Consider the following 18,248-nt stretch of genomic DNA (forward strand, 5'->3'; position numbering starts at 1 on the left):
TAGGGCCTTTATCATGAGATATGGAAAACTATTAGTTGGCCTAAGGAAGAGCAGGATGAGTGGCCTATCCAACCTCATGAACCAGATTGTAATAAGCATGAACGTATACAAAAATAAGAACCCTGAACATTAATATCAGCAACAGCAACATTACCACAAATTACATTGCGAATGGTTGGGAATGTGTCTGTTGAGGGTTTGTGTGTGTGTGTGTGTGTGTGTGTGTGTGTGTGTGTGTGTGTGTGTGTGTGTGTGTGTGTGTGTGTGTGTGTGTGTGTGTGTGTGTGTGTGTGTGTGTGTGTGTGTGTGTGTGTGTGGGGGTGTGTGGGGGTGCATGTCAGGGACATGGTCAGTTTTCCTCATTCAGATGAGCAGATGGTAACTCAGGGTTAGCTCCTGAGCGAGAGCCAAGAAGGTTTAATGTGTGTCCTGTTGGTGGTGGAGGCGTTCAAGTGTATGTGTGTGTTGTTGTTGCATGATTGTCTGCTTGATGGTTGTGTGTGTGGGTGTTATGGTGGTAGCATGCATGTTCAAATTTGTGTGTGTGTGTGTGTGTGTGTGTGTGTGTGTGTGTGTGTGTGTGTGTGTGTGTGTGTGTGTGTCTGAGTGTCTGTGTTTGTGTGTGGTTGGATGATTGATGATAGTGTGTGTGTGTGTGTGTGTGTGTGTGTGTGTGTTTGTGTGTGTGTGTGTGTGTGTGTGTGTGTCTGTGTGTGTCTGTGTGTGTGTGTGATTGATGATTGTGTTTATGTGATTGTGTCGTGTGTGTGATTTAAAAATGTGTGTGTGTGTGTGTGTGTAATTTAGTGTTTGTGAGGATTCTATTATGTGATAAATTAGGCAACGACTACAATCTTGACATATTTGGAATCAGTGGTTAGAACATTTTGTGTTCAAACCTTTTCAACAATCTGTACAAATATTTCTAGCAACTGACATAACAGTATTCATGGACTAATGATTTTAATATATTAAGTTGCAGCTTTAACTGTTATGGATTGAATCTTGTACAAGAGTGGATAGTCTTTAATTGAATAAATCTAGATTTTTGATCCACTTATCTCTATAGTATTTAGAAAAATATAATTGAGCCTCCAATGAGCCTCCAAGGTACATATGTTACGACAATGTGTCAAGATCACCACAGATCACTTTACATTATTGCTTTCCTCTAACTTTGGTTTATAAATATGACAGCTAACCTATTTCCCTCTTTTCACAGGCTGTGTTGATCTTGAATCACACTGCATGAAGCCTAGGGGAGGTTCTCAAGGATGACACGGACACACCCACCTGATATACTGGTATCCACTCTATATCAGGACATCATACCCTCCAACCCCATCACTGGGCGCTCCATTTCTCTCCGGTCCCCCCAGCAATGTGACCTACAAATGATTGACAAACCGGAAATCATTAACAAAAGGCACTGCCGCAGCTTTGACTTTATCGAGTCCCTTGATGACCCAAAGTGCGTCTCTTCCTCCATGGAGTATCCGTACACGACGGCAGGACAGCACCAGACGCCGGCCAAGGATGCCATGTGGAACAGCCTCGACCAACCGGGGCACCTCCGCTTCTCGTCCCCCGACCTGTTCAACGCCCGACAGGTCCAGCAGCACGTCAGCCACGACGCCCCAAGCCCCCCCACCTGGTCCGGTTCCAAGAAGAAGACTCGGTCTAAAAGTGCCCCTCGCTTGAAGCCCACCCTCAAGCCAGTGCCCATCTCGGTGTCCCCGCCGGGAAGCAGGAAGAGGAGGGACATTCCCCGCGCCGTGTCGGATCCGGTGAGGACGGTCGATTCTCACCGCGAGTCCTACTCTTCCAACCGGGCCTATTTGAATGACGTCCACCCCATTAAGTTGCAGCCTCACTCTCCCCTCTACGTCTCGGACTGTTTTGAGGAGCAGAAACCGGATAAACCAGCCATTGCTCCCCATGTCAGGTGCCGCGTGGACATTAAGCCGGACGCGGCTGTCCTCCAGCACACCGCCTGGCAGGTTCCCAGTGTGAGACCTGAACAACCCTATCAGAGGTACTCCCACTCCAGCAGTAGCAGAGGCTTGTATGTACCCCGCCAGTTTGCCTCCTCGCCAACGCCCACTCCTAGCGAGTGTTACAGTCAAGACTTCCGACCAGGGTTCCACCCTTTTACCACCAGTGTTTCCCCCATCTCATACCAGCATCTAGACCCGCACAGAATGCCGTCCCCGACGATACCATACCTAAGTAGAGAGCAACGAGCATACTCCAACCCTAACATACCCACAAAATTTTTCTACACAGAGGACCCTGTCAGATACCCGGTTCATCCGTATGGGAGACCATACTTTCAGGACGACCAAGTGAGTCTTACCAGCCACGGCAGCACTATGACCAGTCAGTACGATCCGAGGACTCGTCTGGCGCACACCCTTCCAGTCAGGCCCTATTACACAGAGCATCCTGCTCTCAGGGAGCCCATGCAGACAGTCTATGGCAGACCCTACTCCACCAGTGAGGCGGGATCCTACTTCTCCCAAACACCCCTATCCAGACATTACCACGAGGAGGATCCCAGGAGTCCGTATAACCTAAACGGCTCCAGGGTTATTTATTCAAAACCGTTTAGCCCCCCGGCTGAACAATACGTCCCAGCGAGGCCATACTACACAGAGGGCCGACGGCCGGTGCGGATCCCCCAGTCTTATTCCGACGACGTGTATCGCTCCAGTATATCTTCCTACTCCAACCAGTCCTTCATGCATACACCACCGACAGTAAGGCAAGAACCCTGGTTCGCAAACGGTTGCATGGAGCCGACTAGGCTCGGTGTTGAAGTGAAAAATCACTCCAAGTCCTGGGACAACCTTCTGAACCCACGCTATGAAAGAAGCCGGGAGCAGTCAGTGCCCCGTGGACGCAGCTATGAGAACTTGTTCTACCAGGGAAGGCATAAGGCCCCGTCCGGTGTCACGGCTCAGCCAGTAATCCTTAACCTGTCCAGCTCCCCTAAGCGCTATGCTGCCCTTTCCCTCTCGGAAAACTCTTTGGATCGGGGTTCCAGCAATCCTTGGAAGAACTCAAAGAGTGGGCTCTGGTTTGTCACTCCGGAGATCACCATCACAGACAATGACATACGGGGGGGCAACAGGAAGCTGCGAGACGTTCACTCAGTGAGCTGGGAATCGGACCACGAGAAGGTACATGCTTTGTCCAGAAGAGAAAGTCATCTAGAAGGGAATTCTCCCACACCAGACATCGCCAAAGACTTTAAACCCAATAATTTCTCCCTTCAACAGAGTCTTGAACAATTGGACGAGCTGTTAGCCGACCTTGTTGTAGACTACAAACCCCCCGGCAGTGGTAAGTCAAGCGAAGGACTTCTGGACCAGCTCAAACAATTGATCAGTGAAGATGACGAAAAAGACAGGGAATCTTCCGGTCTTCAGAACCTAGGATTCCTTAACATGCAGCTCCCGTCCAGTAAATCCAGCCCTGACACGGTGAAAGACCCGGACAGCGGCTGTGATGGCTTACAGAGGAGTGCGGACGGATGTTCTCCAGACCACAGCACAGACGACGACAATGATACGATGGTCTGCTCAAACAGGAACTGCAAGCGGATAGAGACTCTGTTCAACGCGTGCCTGTACTTTAAATCCTGCCACAGCTGCTACACGTTTTACTGCTCCCGGAACTGCCGCCGGGACGATTGGGAGTCTCATAAAGGGAACTGTTTGTACGGCCGCATCAGCAGCATGTGTCGACACACGCTGAAGTTCTGCAGAGAGAGTGCCGAGATCCATAAAGCCTTTTCCCGCCTCGCAAAGGCGGGCTACCTTTCTCGCGGCCGCGGAGTCCTCTTCCTGGGCTTCGCCAATCCAGGGACGGCTGACAACTTCCTCAAAGTTGGGCTGGAGTGTCTTCTCATGTCCCCGACGTATCTTTCCCTCAGGGAGCTGGATGGCTTCAAGGACAACCTCGGAGAGTACTGCAAGGAACTGCAGCACTCGGGCAACGAATATGACCCCAATGAATGTTTCCTTCTGAACGTTTCGATAGCCGTGGGTGAACTCTCGCCCAAAGTACCGTCCCCCAGGGTCCAAGCTCCCACAGTTCGTAAATATGCAAAGGTGTCCTTGGCCTCCTCCAGTCCGGAGAAAAAGCTATTCAAAAAGGACAGCGAGATGGAGACCCTCATTCTCACCCCTCCCCCCGGCACACCTGACATTGATCAGGAGGGGGAGGGGGGGAGGAAGGCAAGAGAGGTGTGCTTTGTCAACATCCAGCGTCAGCTCAGAACCAGAGGAGTGTTCCTCCGCCACGAGTATCCCAAGATCTACACCCAGCTCTGTGAGTTTGTGGAGAGAAACCAGAGGTTCACCCCCACCACAATCTATCCCATCGATAAGAGGACAGGAAGACAATTTATGTGTATGATCATGGCGGCCTCCGAGCCCAGGACCCTAGACTGGGTGGGAAGCCCCAATCTTCTAGATGATATTATATAGCTTAATGCTATACTTTATATGATGCTATGAAGTATGCTAAAGATGTCAGATTCACTTTGTGTACATACTGTGGATATTTCCAATAGTTTTGAGGGTTATAGACCAGATGTCTCCTTGTTTCTCCACGAAAACAACCGGAGAAACACAAATTCAAACACTTGACACCACATGCTGCATTTGCTTTGTTTTGAACCTGTAGCACGGGAAAAGAGTTTTTAGCTTGCATGTCGACTGATATATTTTAGATCTGATATTGAGGCGTTCAGAGATCTAAACATGTATATTCGGTGTCTTGGGCGCTATTGTATGAAGCACACATTATGTATAAGCTAAATGAGGCACGGCACATCTTACATTACTACAGTCACTGTCTTTTGTTTTCTCTCTATCAAATGGTGTATCCAAAACGTATAATTGTACCTTGTTACAGTGGCTGTACTATTGCAACTGTTCAGTAATAGGCAATTTAGATATTATCTCCAAAATATATTTGTGTAAGTTTTGATTTATCTTATTGCTATTTTAGTTTTTTTGTTTAATAGAAAAAAGGAAGACGCGAGAAGACCAGCCAATTTATTTCTTACACAGTTTTGGTTGACACCTTTGATCACATGACCAGAATTGATGTCATTTTTGTGTATCTCACTTAGTTTGAAAGTGGCCTTTAGTCAAATTTATTTTTATTGACACAAAGCAATGTATCAGCTATCTCTTAGATCCTGACTGCTCTTGGCTTAGGTAATGATCGGCCATTGGATAATTATTTGCTCAAAGCATGTTATTTATATTCAGGTATTTTAATATCAGTAAAGCTAATATTGAAATAATTAAGTTCATAGTATATTTTCATTTGATCCTTGGAAACAAAGTATCTATATTATATTTTGAAATGTTTGAACAGGATACCTTATCATTGCGTTATAACAAAGTTATAAACCATATGCAATACGAATAGGAAAACCTTATCAGAGCAACATAATCACATGCTAGGAAAAATGCTATTTTATTAAAGACATTGAGAAATTCCTCAAAGCGAGGAGCTTCAACAACTTTGTTTGCACTAAAATGTAAATCATAGAATATGAATGTTTCTAATGTAACTGCAGTTCCCTTAACCAAGATTGATATTGTGATTATTTCCATGGTTACGCTTGAATTTACGGTTGCTATTTTTCTTCAATATGTATCTATGTGCAAAACCTCCCCCTCTATTTTGTGATGTTTATAACCCATATATATATATATATAATAATAATACAAATAAATGGAATTCAGAGACTTGTCATCAGTGTGTGTTTCTCTGCTCTCTGTTTTCTAACATAGGAAAATGCTGGTCTTAACAACACATTTCATTCATCGATGATACTTTAAATATGCATTCAAATAAAAGGTTCCCTTTCTCTCTTTCATAAAAGGATTCTGAAAACCCAGTGTCCCACTCCCCGATAGTTATAGGCAATAATACTAGGGTATATTGCAATATTCATGCATTAGATTGAGTAGGCTACATAAAAATGTATTCAATATAATACATTCCATTTGAATGACTATTAGTAGTGAACATAGGCTATAACTTATATTATCTGTTATAACACTTAAATGAATCATAGTATAGTCAGCTTTGTCTGCATGATTAAGTCATTCGTTTAATTATTTTGTAATACAAACGTGTGTATGTCGCTCTTATAAAAATCAATCGGATTTCTTGCATGGAGTTTGAGCATAGCCTAGTGGTTAAATGGCGCTATTGCTCATGAGGAATTTTGGTTCAACGGTATCACAAAGCTTCAGGATTTAGTTGTGTAAATCAATGCAAACGCCAGATGTATGATCCAGACCTGTCATTTAATTGAACAGGTCTATGCAACTGGTTAAACACCCTTTACTTTCCCCAGTGTCTCAAGCACCACATATCTGGTCTGGTGGAGTAGGAAGAGAACTATGGTAAAATCAAGCAAAGTCGAGGTGTTCCTATTGTGTATTTTATTTTTATAACTTCATTACATGAAAAGCGATGGTGACCATATGAGAAATTCTCTTGGTAGACTATACTTATACTAAATTAATGCAAATGGTGAGTCACGCATCTAACAAAATATGAATTAATGTTTTTTTATTCATCATAATTCCTTATGGATAATTTCAGGGCATGGCAGGTTGCCTGGCCACTGACCAATCAACTTGGCAAGATCAATCTAAATGAGGCCTTGTCCGCTTGCAGGTATGTGAATCACATATACATAAACACATTCTCAATACAGACATGTCTCACTAGTGATGACTCTTTTCATCCAACATGTGGGTCTCTAAATGTCATGTCTTATCAATGAAAAAAACACCATAGACAAACATTTAACACAGTCACATTTTCTTGAACTAAATGCATTGCACAATCTGTACTTGATAGTAAAAACTGGGCCCTCTATGTCACTCTTTGAGAAAGACCTACAACCACCAAAAAGCAGAGTCCTCAGCGGGGTATATGGTCCATGCGCATGCGCGTTGCGCAGGTCTCCTCGTGATGATGACAGCGGATGACAGCCAGAGTTCCAGTCGGTTGGCCTGATAACTCCTCCGGGACCGAGTAAACAGCGCTCTGTGGATACATCGCGGGGTCCTACCACACCTTAACGAACCAGGTATGGGGCTGAATCCGAGGGTTAACATTCAGGGAGGATGATTTTGTTAATGAACCGCGGGCTCACGGAGCTAAGCTAGTGGAGCTATCGCGTCTTGTTTTGGCTAGCGTCTGTTAGCGAGCCTCGGCTTGATTCAGGTTAGCCTGGTGGTTTTCAGGTTAGCATGGTTTGTTTCAGGTGAGCCACTACACGGATCGAGTCCCTCCACCTCAGTCCTCACCGTGTTCCCGGGTCTTTCCGAGTCCCAGATCCACATCCAGTTGCAGGGCGTTGGGTCTGTTGTGCGGTTTGATCTGATATCCTCCAGAATGGCTGCAAGCTCCGCGTTAGCTCGAAGCTAAAGACGAGTTCAGCTGACGTTGTGTTCACCTTCCTCTCCTTTAAGGGACCAAACTCGAAATGGCATCTTGAATTAAGACATTTGGAAAAAGGTACTCAGAGCAGAAAATGAGAGAAAATACGCAGATTGTTTTGGTGTCTTCGTGTTGTTGACATTGGATAAATTTAATGTCAGGATACGAGCAGTAACTTGTCGTTTCCTCAGTAAGTTGTTGAAATCTTTATTTCTACAAGATTAGTGAGCAGTTCTACAAGTAGGTCTGTTTACACTCTCATCGTGGAGTCGGTATTAAGCTGCTGTCAGTGACAACATGGTGGACCTCTGATTGTGTTGTTCAGCCCTGCTCTCCAACATGGTACAAACACCTAGTGTTGGCTGTGGGTCCTATTTCTTTATTTTATAATCCTGGACTTTGTTTTAGGCTCTGAATCTTCTAGAGACCATGAATGACTAAGTAATTTTACTAACTACTCTTTCTTTTATTCTTTAAATAGACTTTGTTGCGTTTTGTGGTCCATCTTAGTGCCCTCCCTTTAGCTGATTATCCTGCTGTGTGTGAGGATGAATTCAGAAACTGAGAAGCATCAATTGTTGTGTTTTTATTCATAGGTGACTTTTGTTTCACAATGTGTTACATTTATGACTCTGGTCAGATTAACAGCTGAAAACAATGTCTTCCACAAGATAACATCAGAGGGGATTACGATTTAGCCCCATGTTACCAGTTGTGTTAACCAAGACCAGTCTAAGGCCCCCCAAAACATATCGCAAGCCTCACTACTTTAAAACAACGTCCTGGCCGTGGCCATCCCAGTGAGGCAATCCGCCCACATACTGGTTGCATAATAAACTCCAGGCTTCTACGAATATTGGCAGCGATATTAAGCTATTCTAATTTCTAAACTCTGTTTTGTATTGACTTTTTCTAGATTGACAAAGAAAATTTAAACATCGTCAAAAAAATCCTTCCATTACTAAGACAACAATTCCGTAGGGGGAATTCAATATTTAGTGTTTGCATTGGTTTTAGTAAATAGCCAAGTTCATGGATTCAATCATACAGTCCTACGACAAGCGTTGATGTATAGTTAAACTCCTACAATCATTTGAGACAGCTGTTTATTTCAACCTGCTGATAACATAGTAGAATCACTGCATTCAGTGCAGCATTAGCTTTAAATAATGCTAGATGGGAATTTCTCTATCCTTGAAAGACCCCTTATATTCCCTTCTTATGTCAGAGTCCATTAACATCCATATTTTATTATGTTGTGTGCAGTATGCTGGCAGATGCTGTTTCATGATGATAGGGAGTAGTTTAACGGAGTGACTTGGGTGTTTGACTCGCAACCAGGAGGTACTTAGCCCCACTATCCTAAATGTACCAGTAAGCAAGCATACTTGCCCAACCCTCTGACCTGCACTGAAAAGTAGTTAGGATAAAAGTAAAACAGAACTAAATAATGAAATAGTTTCCATACGTCACATTAAAATTGTGAATGTTTTCTCTTCAGCATATACCATTGGTCCGATTTGTCCTTGCGGTCTAATCTGGGCTGTGATTTGTTTTGTATTATCTAATTTCTGTATTCTGACCTGTGTTAGAGACAGGCTATCACCACGACTTTTCCATGCCAAGGTTTGGTCTAGCTTATTTTCTCTTCTGCTTTAGAGTTCCTCTAATAGTCCTCCTGGGATAGACTCTCTGTCTGACAACACAACAAGATTGCCTTTTTTAGGAGGCACCTGAAAGGTTTTGGACACCAAAACGTCCTTTATATGTCTGTCCGTCAATTTATTGATTGGATATGGAACAGCCGCTGATTGTAGACGGTTGAGCATCTATACACGACTGTTGTACAAACATTCTCATCTTTAATGTAAGCTTGATACACAATCCATTAAACACGCATGTATCAAATCTGTAAAGACCTATTCCATTTCTCATGCATATCAACTGTGATGCTGTGCTTGCAGAGCACTTGTCTGCCCAACTCCTCGGTCTAGTTTGCTGGTCTTGCATAGCAGCCAACCACAAAGAGTCCTTTTTTGTTTCTCATTCTCTGGGGAATCATTGAAATTTCATGCGTTCAATCTGGTTTTATGTCATTGCTGTGTCTGTTTTGTTAAAGAAAGAACGTGATTTGCATATTCTAGCGTGTTCAAAGACACCCTTAGCTTGGTTGAAAAGATGCTTTAGGAACGGAGCCTTTGGCATTGTTGACATGTCAGAGTGGCCACTAAAGCATGCTGAGTCTACAGTTTTCTGTATGTTGTAAGTGTGAGCTGGATCTGCCAGGAATCTTGAACAGTGAACTAGACATTTTCCTGTTTGCCCCCGTGAATTCTTAAACTTAAATAGTACTATAGTCTATTTAAAGATTTATTTTAGCATTTTTATGCTCTATTATACAGTGAGATATAGAGGAAGGTAAGGGGGATAAAGGGGAGGACATGCAGCATATGACCACGGCGTACTCGGGTCGCTGCATTCAGGACTGAGCCTATGTGTGACGTTCTACCCCGTGAGCCACCTATAGTCTATTAGGGATGTAACGTTATGAAAATTTAACCTCACGCCGGTTATTGTGACCAAAATTATCCCAGTTTTCGGTATTATCGCAGTTTTTTTTAAGAGTGTGTTCAATATGTTCAGAAAGCATTGATAGGCCTACGCAAACTGAAATAGTTAAAAAAAGTGTATGTTTATTCATATATTATATTATCAAAAGTGCAACTTTTTACATCAAAGGAGCAAGGGTTAAGCATGTAAACAGCTTATTTGTTAGTAACATTTACAGTAGTGCAGGTTTAATCCAAACATTCAAGACATAAAGAACAATATGTAACCAAATTAAAGAAACACTAATTGTCTCATGATATACTTATTTTCTTTTATTAAAATGTAAAACTGTAAGCATGAACACTGTACAAGTAAACGGAGATGAGTCATGACATTGAACGTATTGCTGCCTTTAGCAGAAACTTTTTTCTTGCACGTTCTGCAGACAGGATAACTGTCTTCAATCAACTGTCCCTCTGCATTCTTATAATACCCAAAATATGCCCATACTTCAGACTTAGTCCTCAGAGGGATGGGCAACGATCGTCGAATAGTCAGAGTCACGTAGAAAATCGAATAATGAATATGACCATCGTTATTTATTACACGGCTCTTCTCAATGCTGTTGAACGCTCCGTTCACTTGCATGGGCCTTCACAACTTGGCATATAATGACCGCTGTCAAGGAAAATGGATTTTTTTTCTTCTGTCATATCAATCCGCAAGTAGTCGGGTAACAACCCCAGCGTCCTCGGTTGCTAAACGACGTCAACGTCTTTGGCAGACTATTTCTCTGCTGATCAACACTACGAATGCTGGTAAAAAATAAATTGTAAAAAGAAACACCGTGTGAAGTAATTTTTTTGGCCATAGTTTCCATAATGCTATAGACGATGTCTAGTTCACCGTCATGCCGGCTGTGTTCAGTAAAATAAATAGCGATCTGTTTTCGGTGCCTGTAGGCCTATCTGCCTAAGCCCACGTTGAAATAATTTTGATGTTGAATGTTGATGGCGCAGTTGTTGAAATAAACATTGATTTCATACAAATCCACACTTTTCATACAAAGTGTGGGGGGTTCTTGATTGACAGATTTTCGAATATTATTCAAATACTTCTCAGCGAATATTGAATAGTATTTTTGCCAGAAATGCACATCCCTGATGGATGTCTTGAACGCTGTCATCTCCTTCCGCCATGATTCCAAATTCAAGAAAATTAAAAACATTATGTAGGCTACACAGTGCGCCTGCGCGGCAACTTCAGGAGACTTGGATGAAGCCCTGGGAAGTATTTAAGCACACGGTTTCGACACCAGGGGTGCGGTTATCCACCGAGATAATTTTGAATATATTGAATATAATATTGAAATGAAAACGGTAATTGTTATTGACCACATTTTTATCGGGGTTTACCGTAACCGTAACATCCCTATAGACTATTAAAGAAAAACTTTTCTTCTACTATTGACACCAAGATTTTTTTAATTTTTTTTAATTTAAACTGCTATCTTATTTCTGAACCTCGTAGTGCTTTTGCTTCTTGCTACAAGAGATTATTTTCCTCTTTGTTACTGCTGTTCCCCCTAGCCTTCCACATGACTCATCTAACCAACTTCCTCCGTCCCTCCCTGGCTCCAGCTCCTAGCCTCTGTGCCCACCTGAGCCTGGGAAGATGGTGAAGCCAGACATCCACACGCTGGCCCACCACCTTAAGCAGGAGCGGCTGTACGTGGCCTCTGAGAAGCAGCTGATCCAGCGGCTGAATGGGGACGTGCTGAAAACGGCAGAGCGGCTGTACCGCGCTGCATGGATCGCCAAGCAGCAGAGGATCAACCTGGACCGCCTCATCCTCACCAGGTGGGCTTCACTTCCTCCCTCACTAACAGAGGGGGATCCACGGGGCAGGAAGATACATTTAAGAGGGTCATCAACTTATTGAGAACTAAAGTTGATTCAATGGAGTCTTTGTTTAAATGGTAAAGAATTGATCATGGTGGGATATTATTTGAATTGATTAAATAAAGATTAACTAGTTCATAATTAATTACAAATATTTTTTGGGTGGATAGATGAAGAGACCAAGGGCGCATGCAAATTAGTTTTCCTGTCATAACAGACACACACACGTTACATCAATGCCATTCCTTGCTTAGTTAGCCTGGCTCTCATTTTGGCGTTATCTACGGAACTGATACTGGTACAGGCCAGAAGAATAGGTATCGGTGTATCTACCGAGAACAAAGAGTGGTTGAACACAAACTTTTTTTTTTTCAACTTCCCTTTTATGCAAACACCACTCTGATGCGTTATTTTTATCTCTGATCAATGCTGTAAATTCTTGACTCAGATTTTACATTACCGTACAGTAACGTTAAGTATCGTTCGTTTCATACATTGTTGTGTCGTTCCATAATTCAGTCTTACAGGAGACCGTGGCTTTTGTTTGTCTTGAAACATAGGAGGTGTCAAAAGATAGAGTTTCAGGCTTTCACAATTTGCCATAGAACAAACCTGTTTGGTAGCAAGTTAAACTGGGACACCAGAATGACCTAAAAGGGTAAGTGCTGGTTTGATTGAGATTGAACCAGCACAGGTCTGACGGCCACACGTCACACTTGAATTTGAACTCTGGCCAGACCTTCCTGGTAAGATAAATGGCCTGACATAGCGCCAGGTGGAAGAGTAGCCCTTATTGAGGAGGCAAGCACTCGCTGTACGCATTACATCACTGAGTGCAATTTGGGTTCCTGTGGAGAGAGGGGTATGGGTCAGAGAACACAGATAGCACTGGTGGGAACAAATGGCTGTTGGAGGGACATCCCTGTGCAAAGTATTGGTAGTAGGCTGACTAAGCATACCAAGCATACTGGGAGAATCCTGGCGGGCTCTTTATTTGCATGGGGTGTGGTTTTAAGGACTTTGCCAGCAGTCCGCCCACATTGGGACTAGATTGTTGTCCACACCTATCCATTCATCAATATACAAGCCTGACTTAATTGTGATGTTGGCTAGCTTATCGGATCACAACGTGATGAACATCCGATTTGTGATAGTGCAGTCTGGACATCAAATGCGTCCTAGCCTTATCGGAGGATTTAAGACGCATCGAAAGTATAACTGAGTGAGTCCTTTTACTGCTATATGAAACAATGGTATTGGTTTCGGCATCTTGGTGGCCTCTACTCATACTGGCTCATGGCTGTTGTTACTCAGCTGGTTCTAGTTGCACAACAAACTGCAGAGTCCGGGTAGCCCTTGGATCCCGTAACATCCTCCTGCACCACTGTGGCCTTTTTAACCACCGTTTACCAGCCTTGGCTAGCATTAGAAACATCCCCTGCCAAGCGCTCCACAGAGCCTGCAGCACCGCTGATCAAAGGCCTTGCTTCCACAGCGCCGAGGCCTCACCCTCCGAATGCTGTCAGCACGCCAAGGTGCTGGAGGACACGCAGTTTGTGGACGGCTACAAGACGCTGGGCTTCCAGGAGAGCATCTACGGAGAGTTCCTGGCCAGGCTGAGGGAGAACCCCCGGCTGGTGGCGTCCTGCCTGGTGGCCGGACTCGGAGAGAGGCAGAACCAGGATCACAGCCAGGGGGTCGTCCACACCGTCTTCACCTCCCTCTATGGCAACTGCATCATGCAGGAGGACGAGAGCTACCTGCTGCAGGTCAGAGCGCCTAACCGTGTCTGGTGCCAGCAATTAAAAACAATCCAATTAAGACTAAAGTATATTGAATCACCAATTGTGGTGAACATGTTTTTTTTCTGGGTAAAATTTGAATCTTACCAAGTTGCTTTTGAAATGATGTATGTCAAACATTATTTAATGATATCTGTCGATCCATGAAAATAAACTTCCCAAAGCCTTGCCTCACACAAAAGCAAAGGAGCGGTGTGCATACAAACAAAAGTCAATACAAAAAAGCCAATGGATGCAAATTTTTGCCAGCCGTGCCGGCGGAGCGAAAGACTCGTTTGATGTGGCCCGAACCACAAGGTTAGGCGGATTTCGTGCAAGAAAAGTTTGCCATTCGCGCAAGAAGCTTTTGGTATGAACGCATCTTTTATAAACCAGCTAGCTTAGGGACCCCCACAATTGATAAGCTAAATAATTAAACCTCAGCTTTGCTCTTTGTCGTGCCATTAAAAAAAAAAAGTATAGAAACAGAAGTAGAGATGTTCCGATAGAGTTTTTTCCTTCCCGTTACCGATTCCTGAACTTGCCGAGTATATACCGATAAAGAATCTAGCATTGTAGCTACTAATTGCACTGGTTGTTATTCTATTTTATTGGCAGCAATGTTAATGTTGGTTGGTTCACTCATGGTCAACTAAATATTTTTTACATTTACATTTATAATCGATACTTGTTCTGGTAGTTAAGCGTGAGCATCCATGTTTTTCCGACTTCGTAGCTCGAACGCACATAGGTTGGAGACCGTCAACGAATGCAGCATAACAATGTTCTTTGCCTGGGTAGTAAAGCTGCTAGTCATGTGAGGGTATTGATCGGCACTTAGACACGCCTACTCTCTGATACCCGGTATTTTATATTAGCTCTAATCAAAAGCACCCTTCAGTATATGCCGTCTCCCCACACTCAGTCAGGCGGTGCGTGACGGTGTCTCTCTTCCTCTCCGCGTCCCCCAAGGTGCTGCGCTACCTGGTGGAGTTCGAGCTGAAGGAGAGCGACAACCCGCGGCGGCTGCTGCGGCGCGGCAACTGTGCCTTCAGCGTGCTCTTCAAGCTCTTCTCCGAGGGCCTGTTCTCCGCCAAGCTCTTCCTCACCGCCACGCTCCACGAGCCCATCATGCAGCTGCTGGTGGAGGACGAGGACCACCTGGAGACGGACCCGGCCAAGGTGACGGAGCGCCTCACGCCCGCCCAGCAGGAGCGCTTCGGGGAGAAGGGCTCAGAGGGCTACCGGCAGCGGGTGCAGGCGGCGGTGGACGCCAACGAGGCCAAGCTGGTGGCGCTGGTCAACAAGTTCATCGGCTATCTGAAGCAGAACACCTACTGCTTCCCGCACAGCCTGCGCTGGATCGTGTCGCAGATGTACAAGACGCTGTCGTGCGTGGAGCGGCTGGAGGTGGGCGAGGTGCGCACCATGTGCACGGACCTGCTGCTCACCTGCTTCATCTGCCCGGCCATTGTCAACCCCGAGCAGTACGGCATCATCTCGGACGCGCCCATCAACGAAGTGGCCCGCTTCAACCTCATGCAGGTGAGGGTCGTGGCTTGGAGGGTCCTTGTGGCGTTGCAGTACGATGGAACAATGTAGAACCCTGTTGTTTATGTGATCTTTATCGTTCTACAGGTAGGACAACTTTTGCAACAACTGGCGATGGCCGACGATGATGGAGACCCCAGGAGAAAGAGCAGCTTGTCCAAATTTGACAAGGTAAGAGCTTCACTGCCGACACTTGCGTGTGCGTGTGTGTGTGTTATTATAAAACCCTTCTATGTTTGTCTCAGCAGAGTTGCGTAGCTGCCTTCCTGGATGTGGTGATTGGTGGGAGAGCAGCGGAGACCCCGCCCATGTCCTCGATGAACCTATTGGAGGGCCTGAGCAGGACGGTGTTCTACATGACTCACGGTCAGCTGCTGACCATGGTGAGCTGCGGATCCCACCGCTCACTAGTGATGAGCCAAGGACCACTAAGTGCCAATGTTTGTTCGTACTAAACATTGGTATGAGTAGCAGTGCAATGGCAGGTTTACTCTAAACCGTAGTGTATTTTGGAACGGTGACGCTTTAGATGCTAGTGCTGACAAGCTCCAAACCCAACCGTCAGGTTTTCTCAGGATGATCAAATAATTTTATTTGATTAGGACGCGTCATGCGGCCATGTCGAAACATTCTGCATTACACATTGCCTAACATTCACCCATTCGTGCACACATTCACATACCTACCCGGTGTCAACCACGCAAGGCGACAGCCAGCTCGTTGGGAGCAGTTAGGGTTAGGTGTCTTTCTCAGGATCACCTCGGCACTCAGTGCGGGGCTCGAACTTGCACCCTTCCGGTTTCCAGGCAGCCCCAGTACCTCCTGCCCGACGGGTTGACCTCACGGTGGGTTCTGTCCCCGGTCTCGCAGGTGGACTTTGTGCGCAGCGTGACGGCGGGCGACCAGCTGAGGGAGGAGGATCACGCCCTCCTGGAGACGCTGGTGGCCACCGTGCCCCTGTCCCGCACCGTGAAGAGCAACAGCCTGGAGATCACACCCTCCAACACGCCCCAGCTGTCCCCGGCCACCACCCCCGCCAACAAGAAGAACCGCCTCCCCATAGGTACGGTGGTGTGGCGCTGTCCTGCGAAGGGGGAACTGGGCAGCCCGTGACTCGGAGCACAGTTCCCATCTCTGAGTTCCGGTGCGGTTGAAAATGAAAAGCTAGGTTTGGTCGCAGGAGGGGAGGATGTAGAGTAAATGTTTATGTTCCATCAAAACTGATACTGAAACCATGCGTTTGTGATTCTTGTAATTGTATCTAATCGCAGGAAATCTCTTTATAATCTATCGAATAATATTATTACTCCCTCGTAGCACAAGTGTTTTTCTTTCTACTGGTTTATTGAAGGCGTCTCCAAATTCACAGTGAAAACTAAACACAGCATTGACAAGAAAATATAGAAACCATGTTGGCATAAAACATTAGCATGAACAGCATGAGGATTAACAAAAATAAATTGCCATACCTCGTTGGCTGCATGCTACAAAAGAGGCAATATTCTTGGAGTTCTCCTCATAACACAAGCATCACTCAAATCACGTCGTTAACTTGCACATGCCTTTCACCGCAGCAAACACGATGTCCCTGCTTGCTTTCTGCTCCAGAGCCATAGTCATGTGAGAGCAGCCCAACGAAGCTGGAACTCAACTTCAGAATAACAGCACTGCGACCCTCATTAAGTCAAATAATATACCAGAACAAACTTGCATGACCTCCCAACTATTACATTGTCAGAAAAAGGCAAAATACGGTGTATAATACCAAGCATGTCTTACACAAAATGTAGTGCTCGACAGCATAAAACACAAACTGCCCTGCTGTGTTTACCTAACACAGAGCTACATGTTTGAGCTCAGGTTTGAGCCGTTGGCAGTTGGACAGTCGTTGAACATTTCTCTCGGTACTCTGAAGCTGTATCTTCACACTTTCCCCTGATGGCAGCAGTACTATTCACCAGACCTGATGCTTCCTGGCGTCAATCTGCCCCTCTGAATCATTGGTGTAACAGATACCTGGCATTGGTGTTGAAAGGGCTACTCATACCATATTTTAAGTATTTTTTTCCCCCCAGCAGTAGCATTAAAAACCAGAAGTGGTACCTAGAGGCAATGCATTTCCTCTAATGAGAGATTTGGTAAACAAGCGGCCACTGATGGCGAGCGAACGCCACTTGTTTCATAGGAAGTTAATGAGCTCCCGCTCAGCTTGTTATGCAGACAATTAGCACGGCCCGGACCAGAGCTCAATTACAGAAATGACAACCAATTAAATTGCCAAATATAAATGAACTAATTTTAATTGGAATAGATGGAAAGATGCATAGCCTTCATTAACATCAGCTAGACTAATGATACCGTAAGCAACCGCCGTCCCCCTCCGTCCCCCTCCTCGATTAGCGGAGCAACACCTCTCCAGTCAAAGAGAACCTCGAGGTGTTCTTACCTGGAGCATGACTTGTGTGGCTGCAGTGCAGCGTTGCATTTGGGTTATCGTGTGCTCCCTCTCTTTAACCTTCAACCCGCCCTTCTTTTCTGCCTGTGCTGCCAATGACCAGGACAACACTTTGCCGCCGCTATCATTTCCTGGGACCCCAGCACCGCCGCACTCGCTGCCCACATTCCATTAGTCAGCCCTTTTGGTGCGTAGCCTCCCCCCGCAGCACCTAGGGCTGGGGAGGTCTAAACTGTTGTCTGTGTGTTTATCAACAATAACACTAACCCCATGGCTAACTCCACCCTAACCCCACCCTAACCCCATGCCCTGTGCTGCAGTGACCCCACATCGCCACATGTAGCTTGGCAGCCCCGTCACCGAGCCACGCTTGCTGTAGCCGCGATGCTCCTCCCGCCGCAGCAACTTCCCATTAGAGGTTAAATGTCACTTGAGTTTTAGTATTTTGTTTTTTGCAGGGGGCTTATTGCTTTTTTCTGTCTCTATTTTCCGTTCTGCTTCCTCCTCACCCAGCGGGATGTGGCT

At 45.3% G+C, this 18,248-nt stretch overlaps 2 protein-coding genes across 2 annotated transcripts in view; both read left to right on the top strand.

The window, feature by feature from the left end:
• The window catches only part of LOC130384611 (apical junction component 1 homolog), a 6,611-nt gene extending 919 nt beyond the window's left edge, over nucleotides 1-5,692 (top strand). The window contains exon 2 of the mRNA XM_056592888.1: nucleotides 1,223-5,692. Coding sequence (XP_056448863.1) covers nucleotides 1,275-4,493 — 3,219 coding nt within the window. The 5' untranslated portion in view covers nucleotides 1,223-1,274 and the 3' untranslated portion in view covers nucleotides 4,494-5,692. The remainder of the gene's footprint in view (nucleotides 1-1,222) is intronic.
• Nucleotides 5,693-7,006: 1,314 nt separating this feature from the next.
• The window catches only part of LOC130383916 (GTPase-activating protein and VPS9 domain-containing protein 1-like), a 33,695-nt gene continuing 22,453 nt past the window's right edge, over nucleotides 7,007-18,248 (top strand). Inside the window, 7 exon segments of the mRNA XM_056591827.1 lie at nucleotides 7,007-7,132; nucleotides 11,676-11,894; nucleotides 13,432-13,705; nucleotides 14,690-15,262; nucleotides 15,356-15,439; nucleotides 15,517-15,651; nucleotides 16,139-16,331. Of these exon segments, the coding sequence (XP_056447802.1) occupies nucleotides 11,710-11,894; nucleotides 13,432-13,705; nucleotides 14,690-15,262; nucleotides 15,356-15,439; nucleotides 15,517-15,651; nucleotides 16,139-16,331 (1,444 nt within the window). The 5' untranslated portion in view covers nucleotides 7,007-7,132; nucleotides 11,676-11,709.

The sequence above is a fragment of the Gadus chalcogrammus genome, chromosome 6 (assembly GCF_026213295.1).
Source record: "Gadus chalcogrammus isolate NIFS_2021 chromosome 6, NIFS_Gcha_1.0, whole genome shotgun sequence".
Classification (NCBI taxonomy): domain Eukaryota; kingdom Metazoa; phylum Chordata; class Actinopteri; order Gadiformes; family Gadidae; genus Gadus; species Gadus chalcogrammus.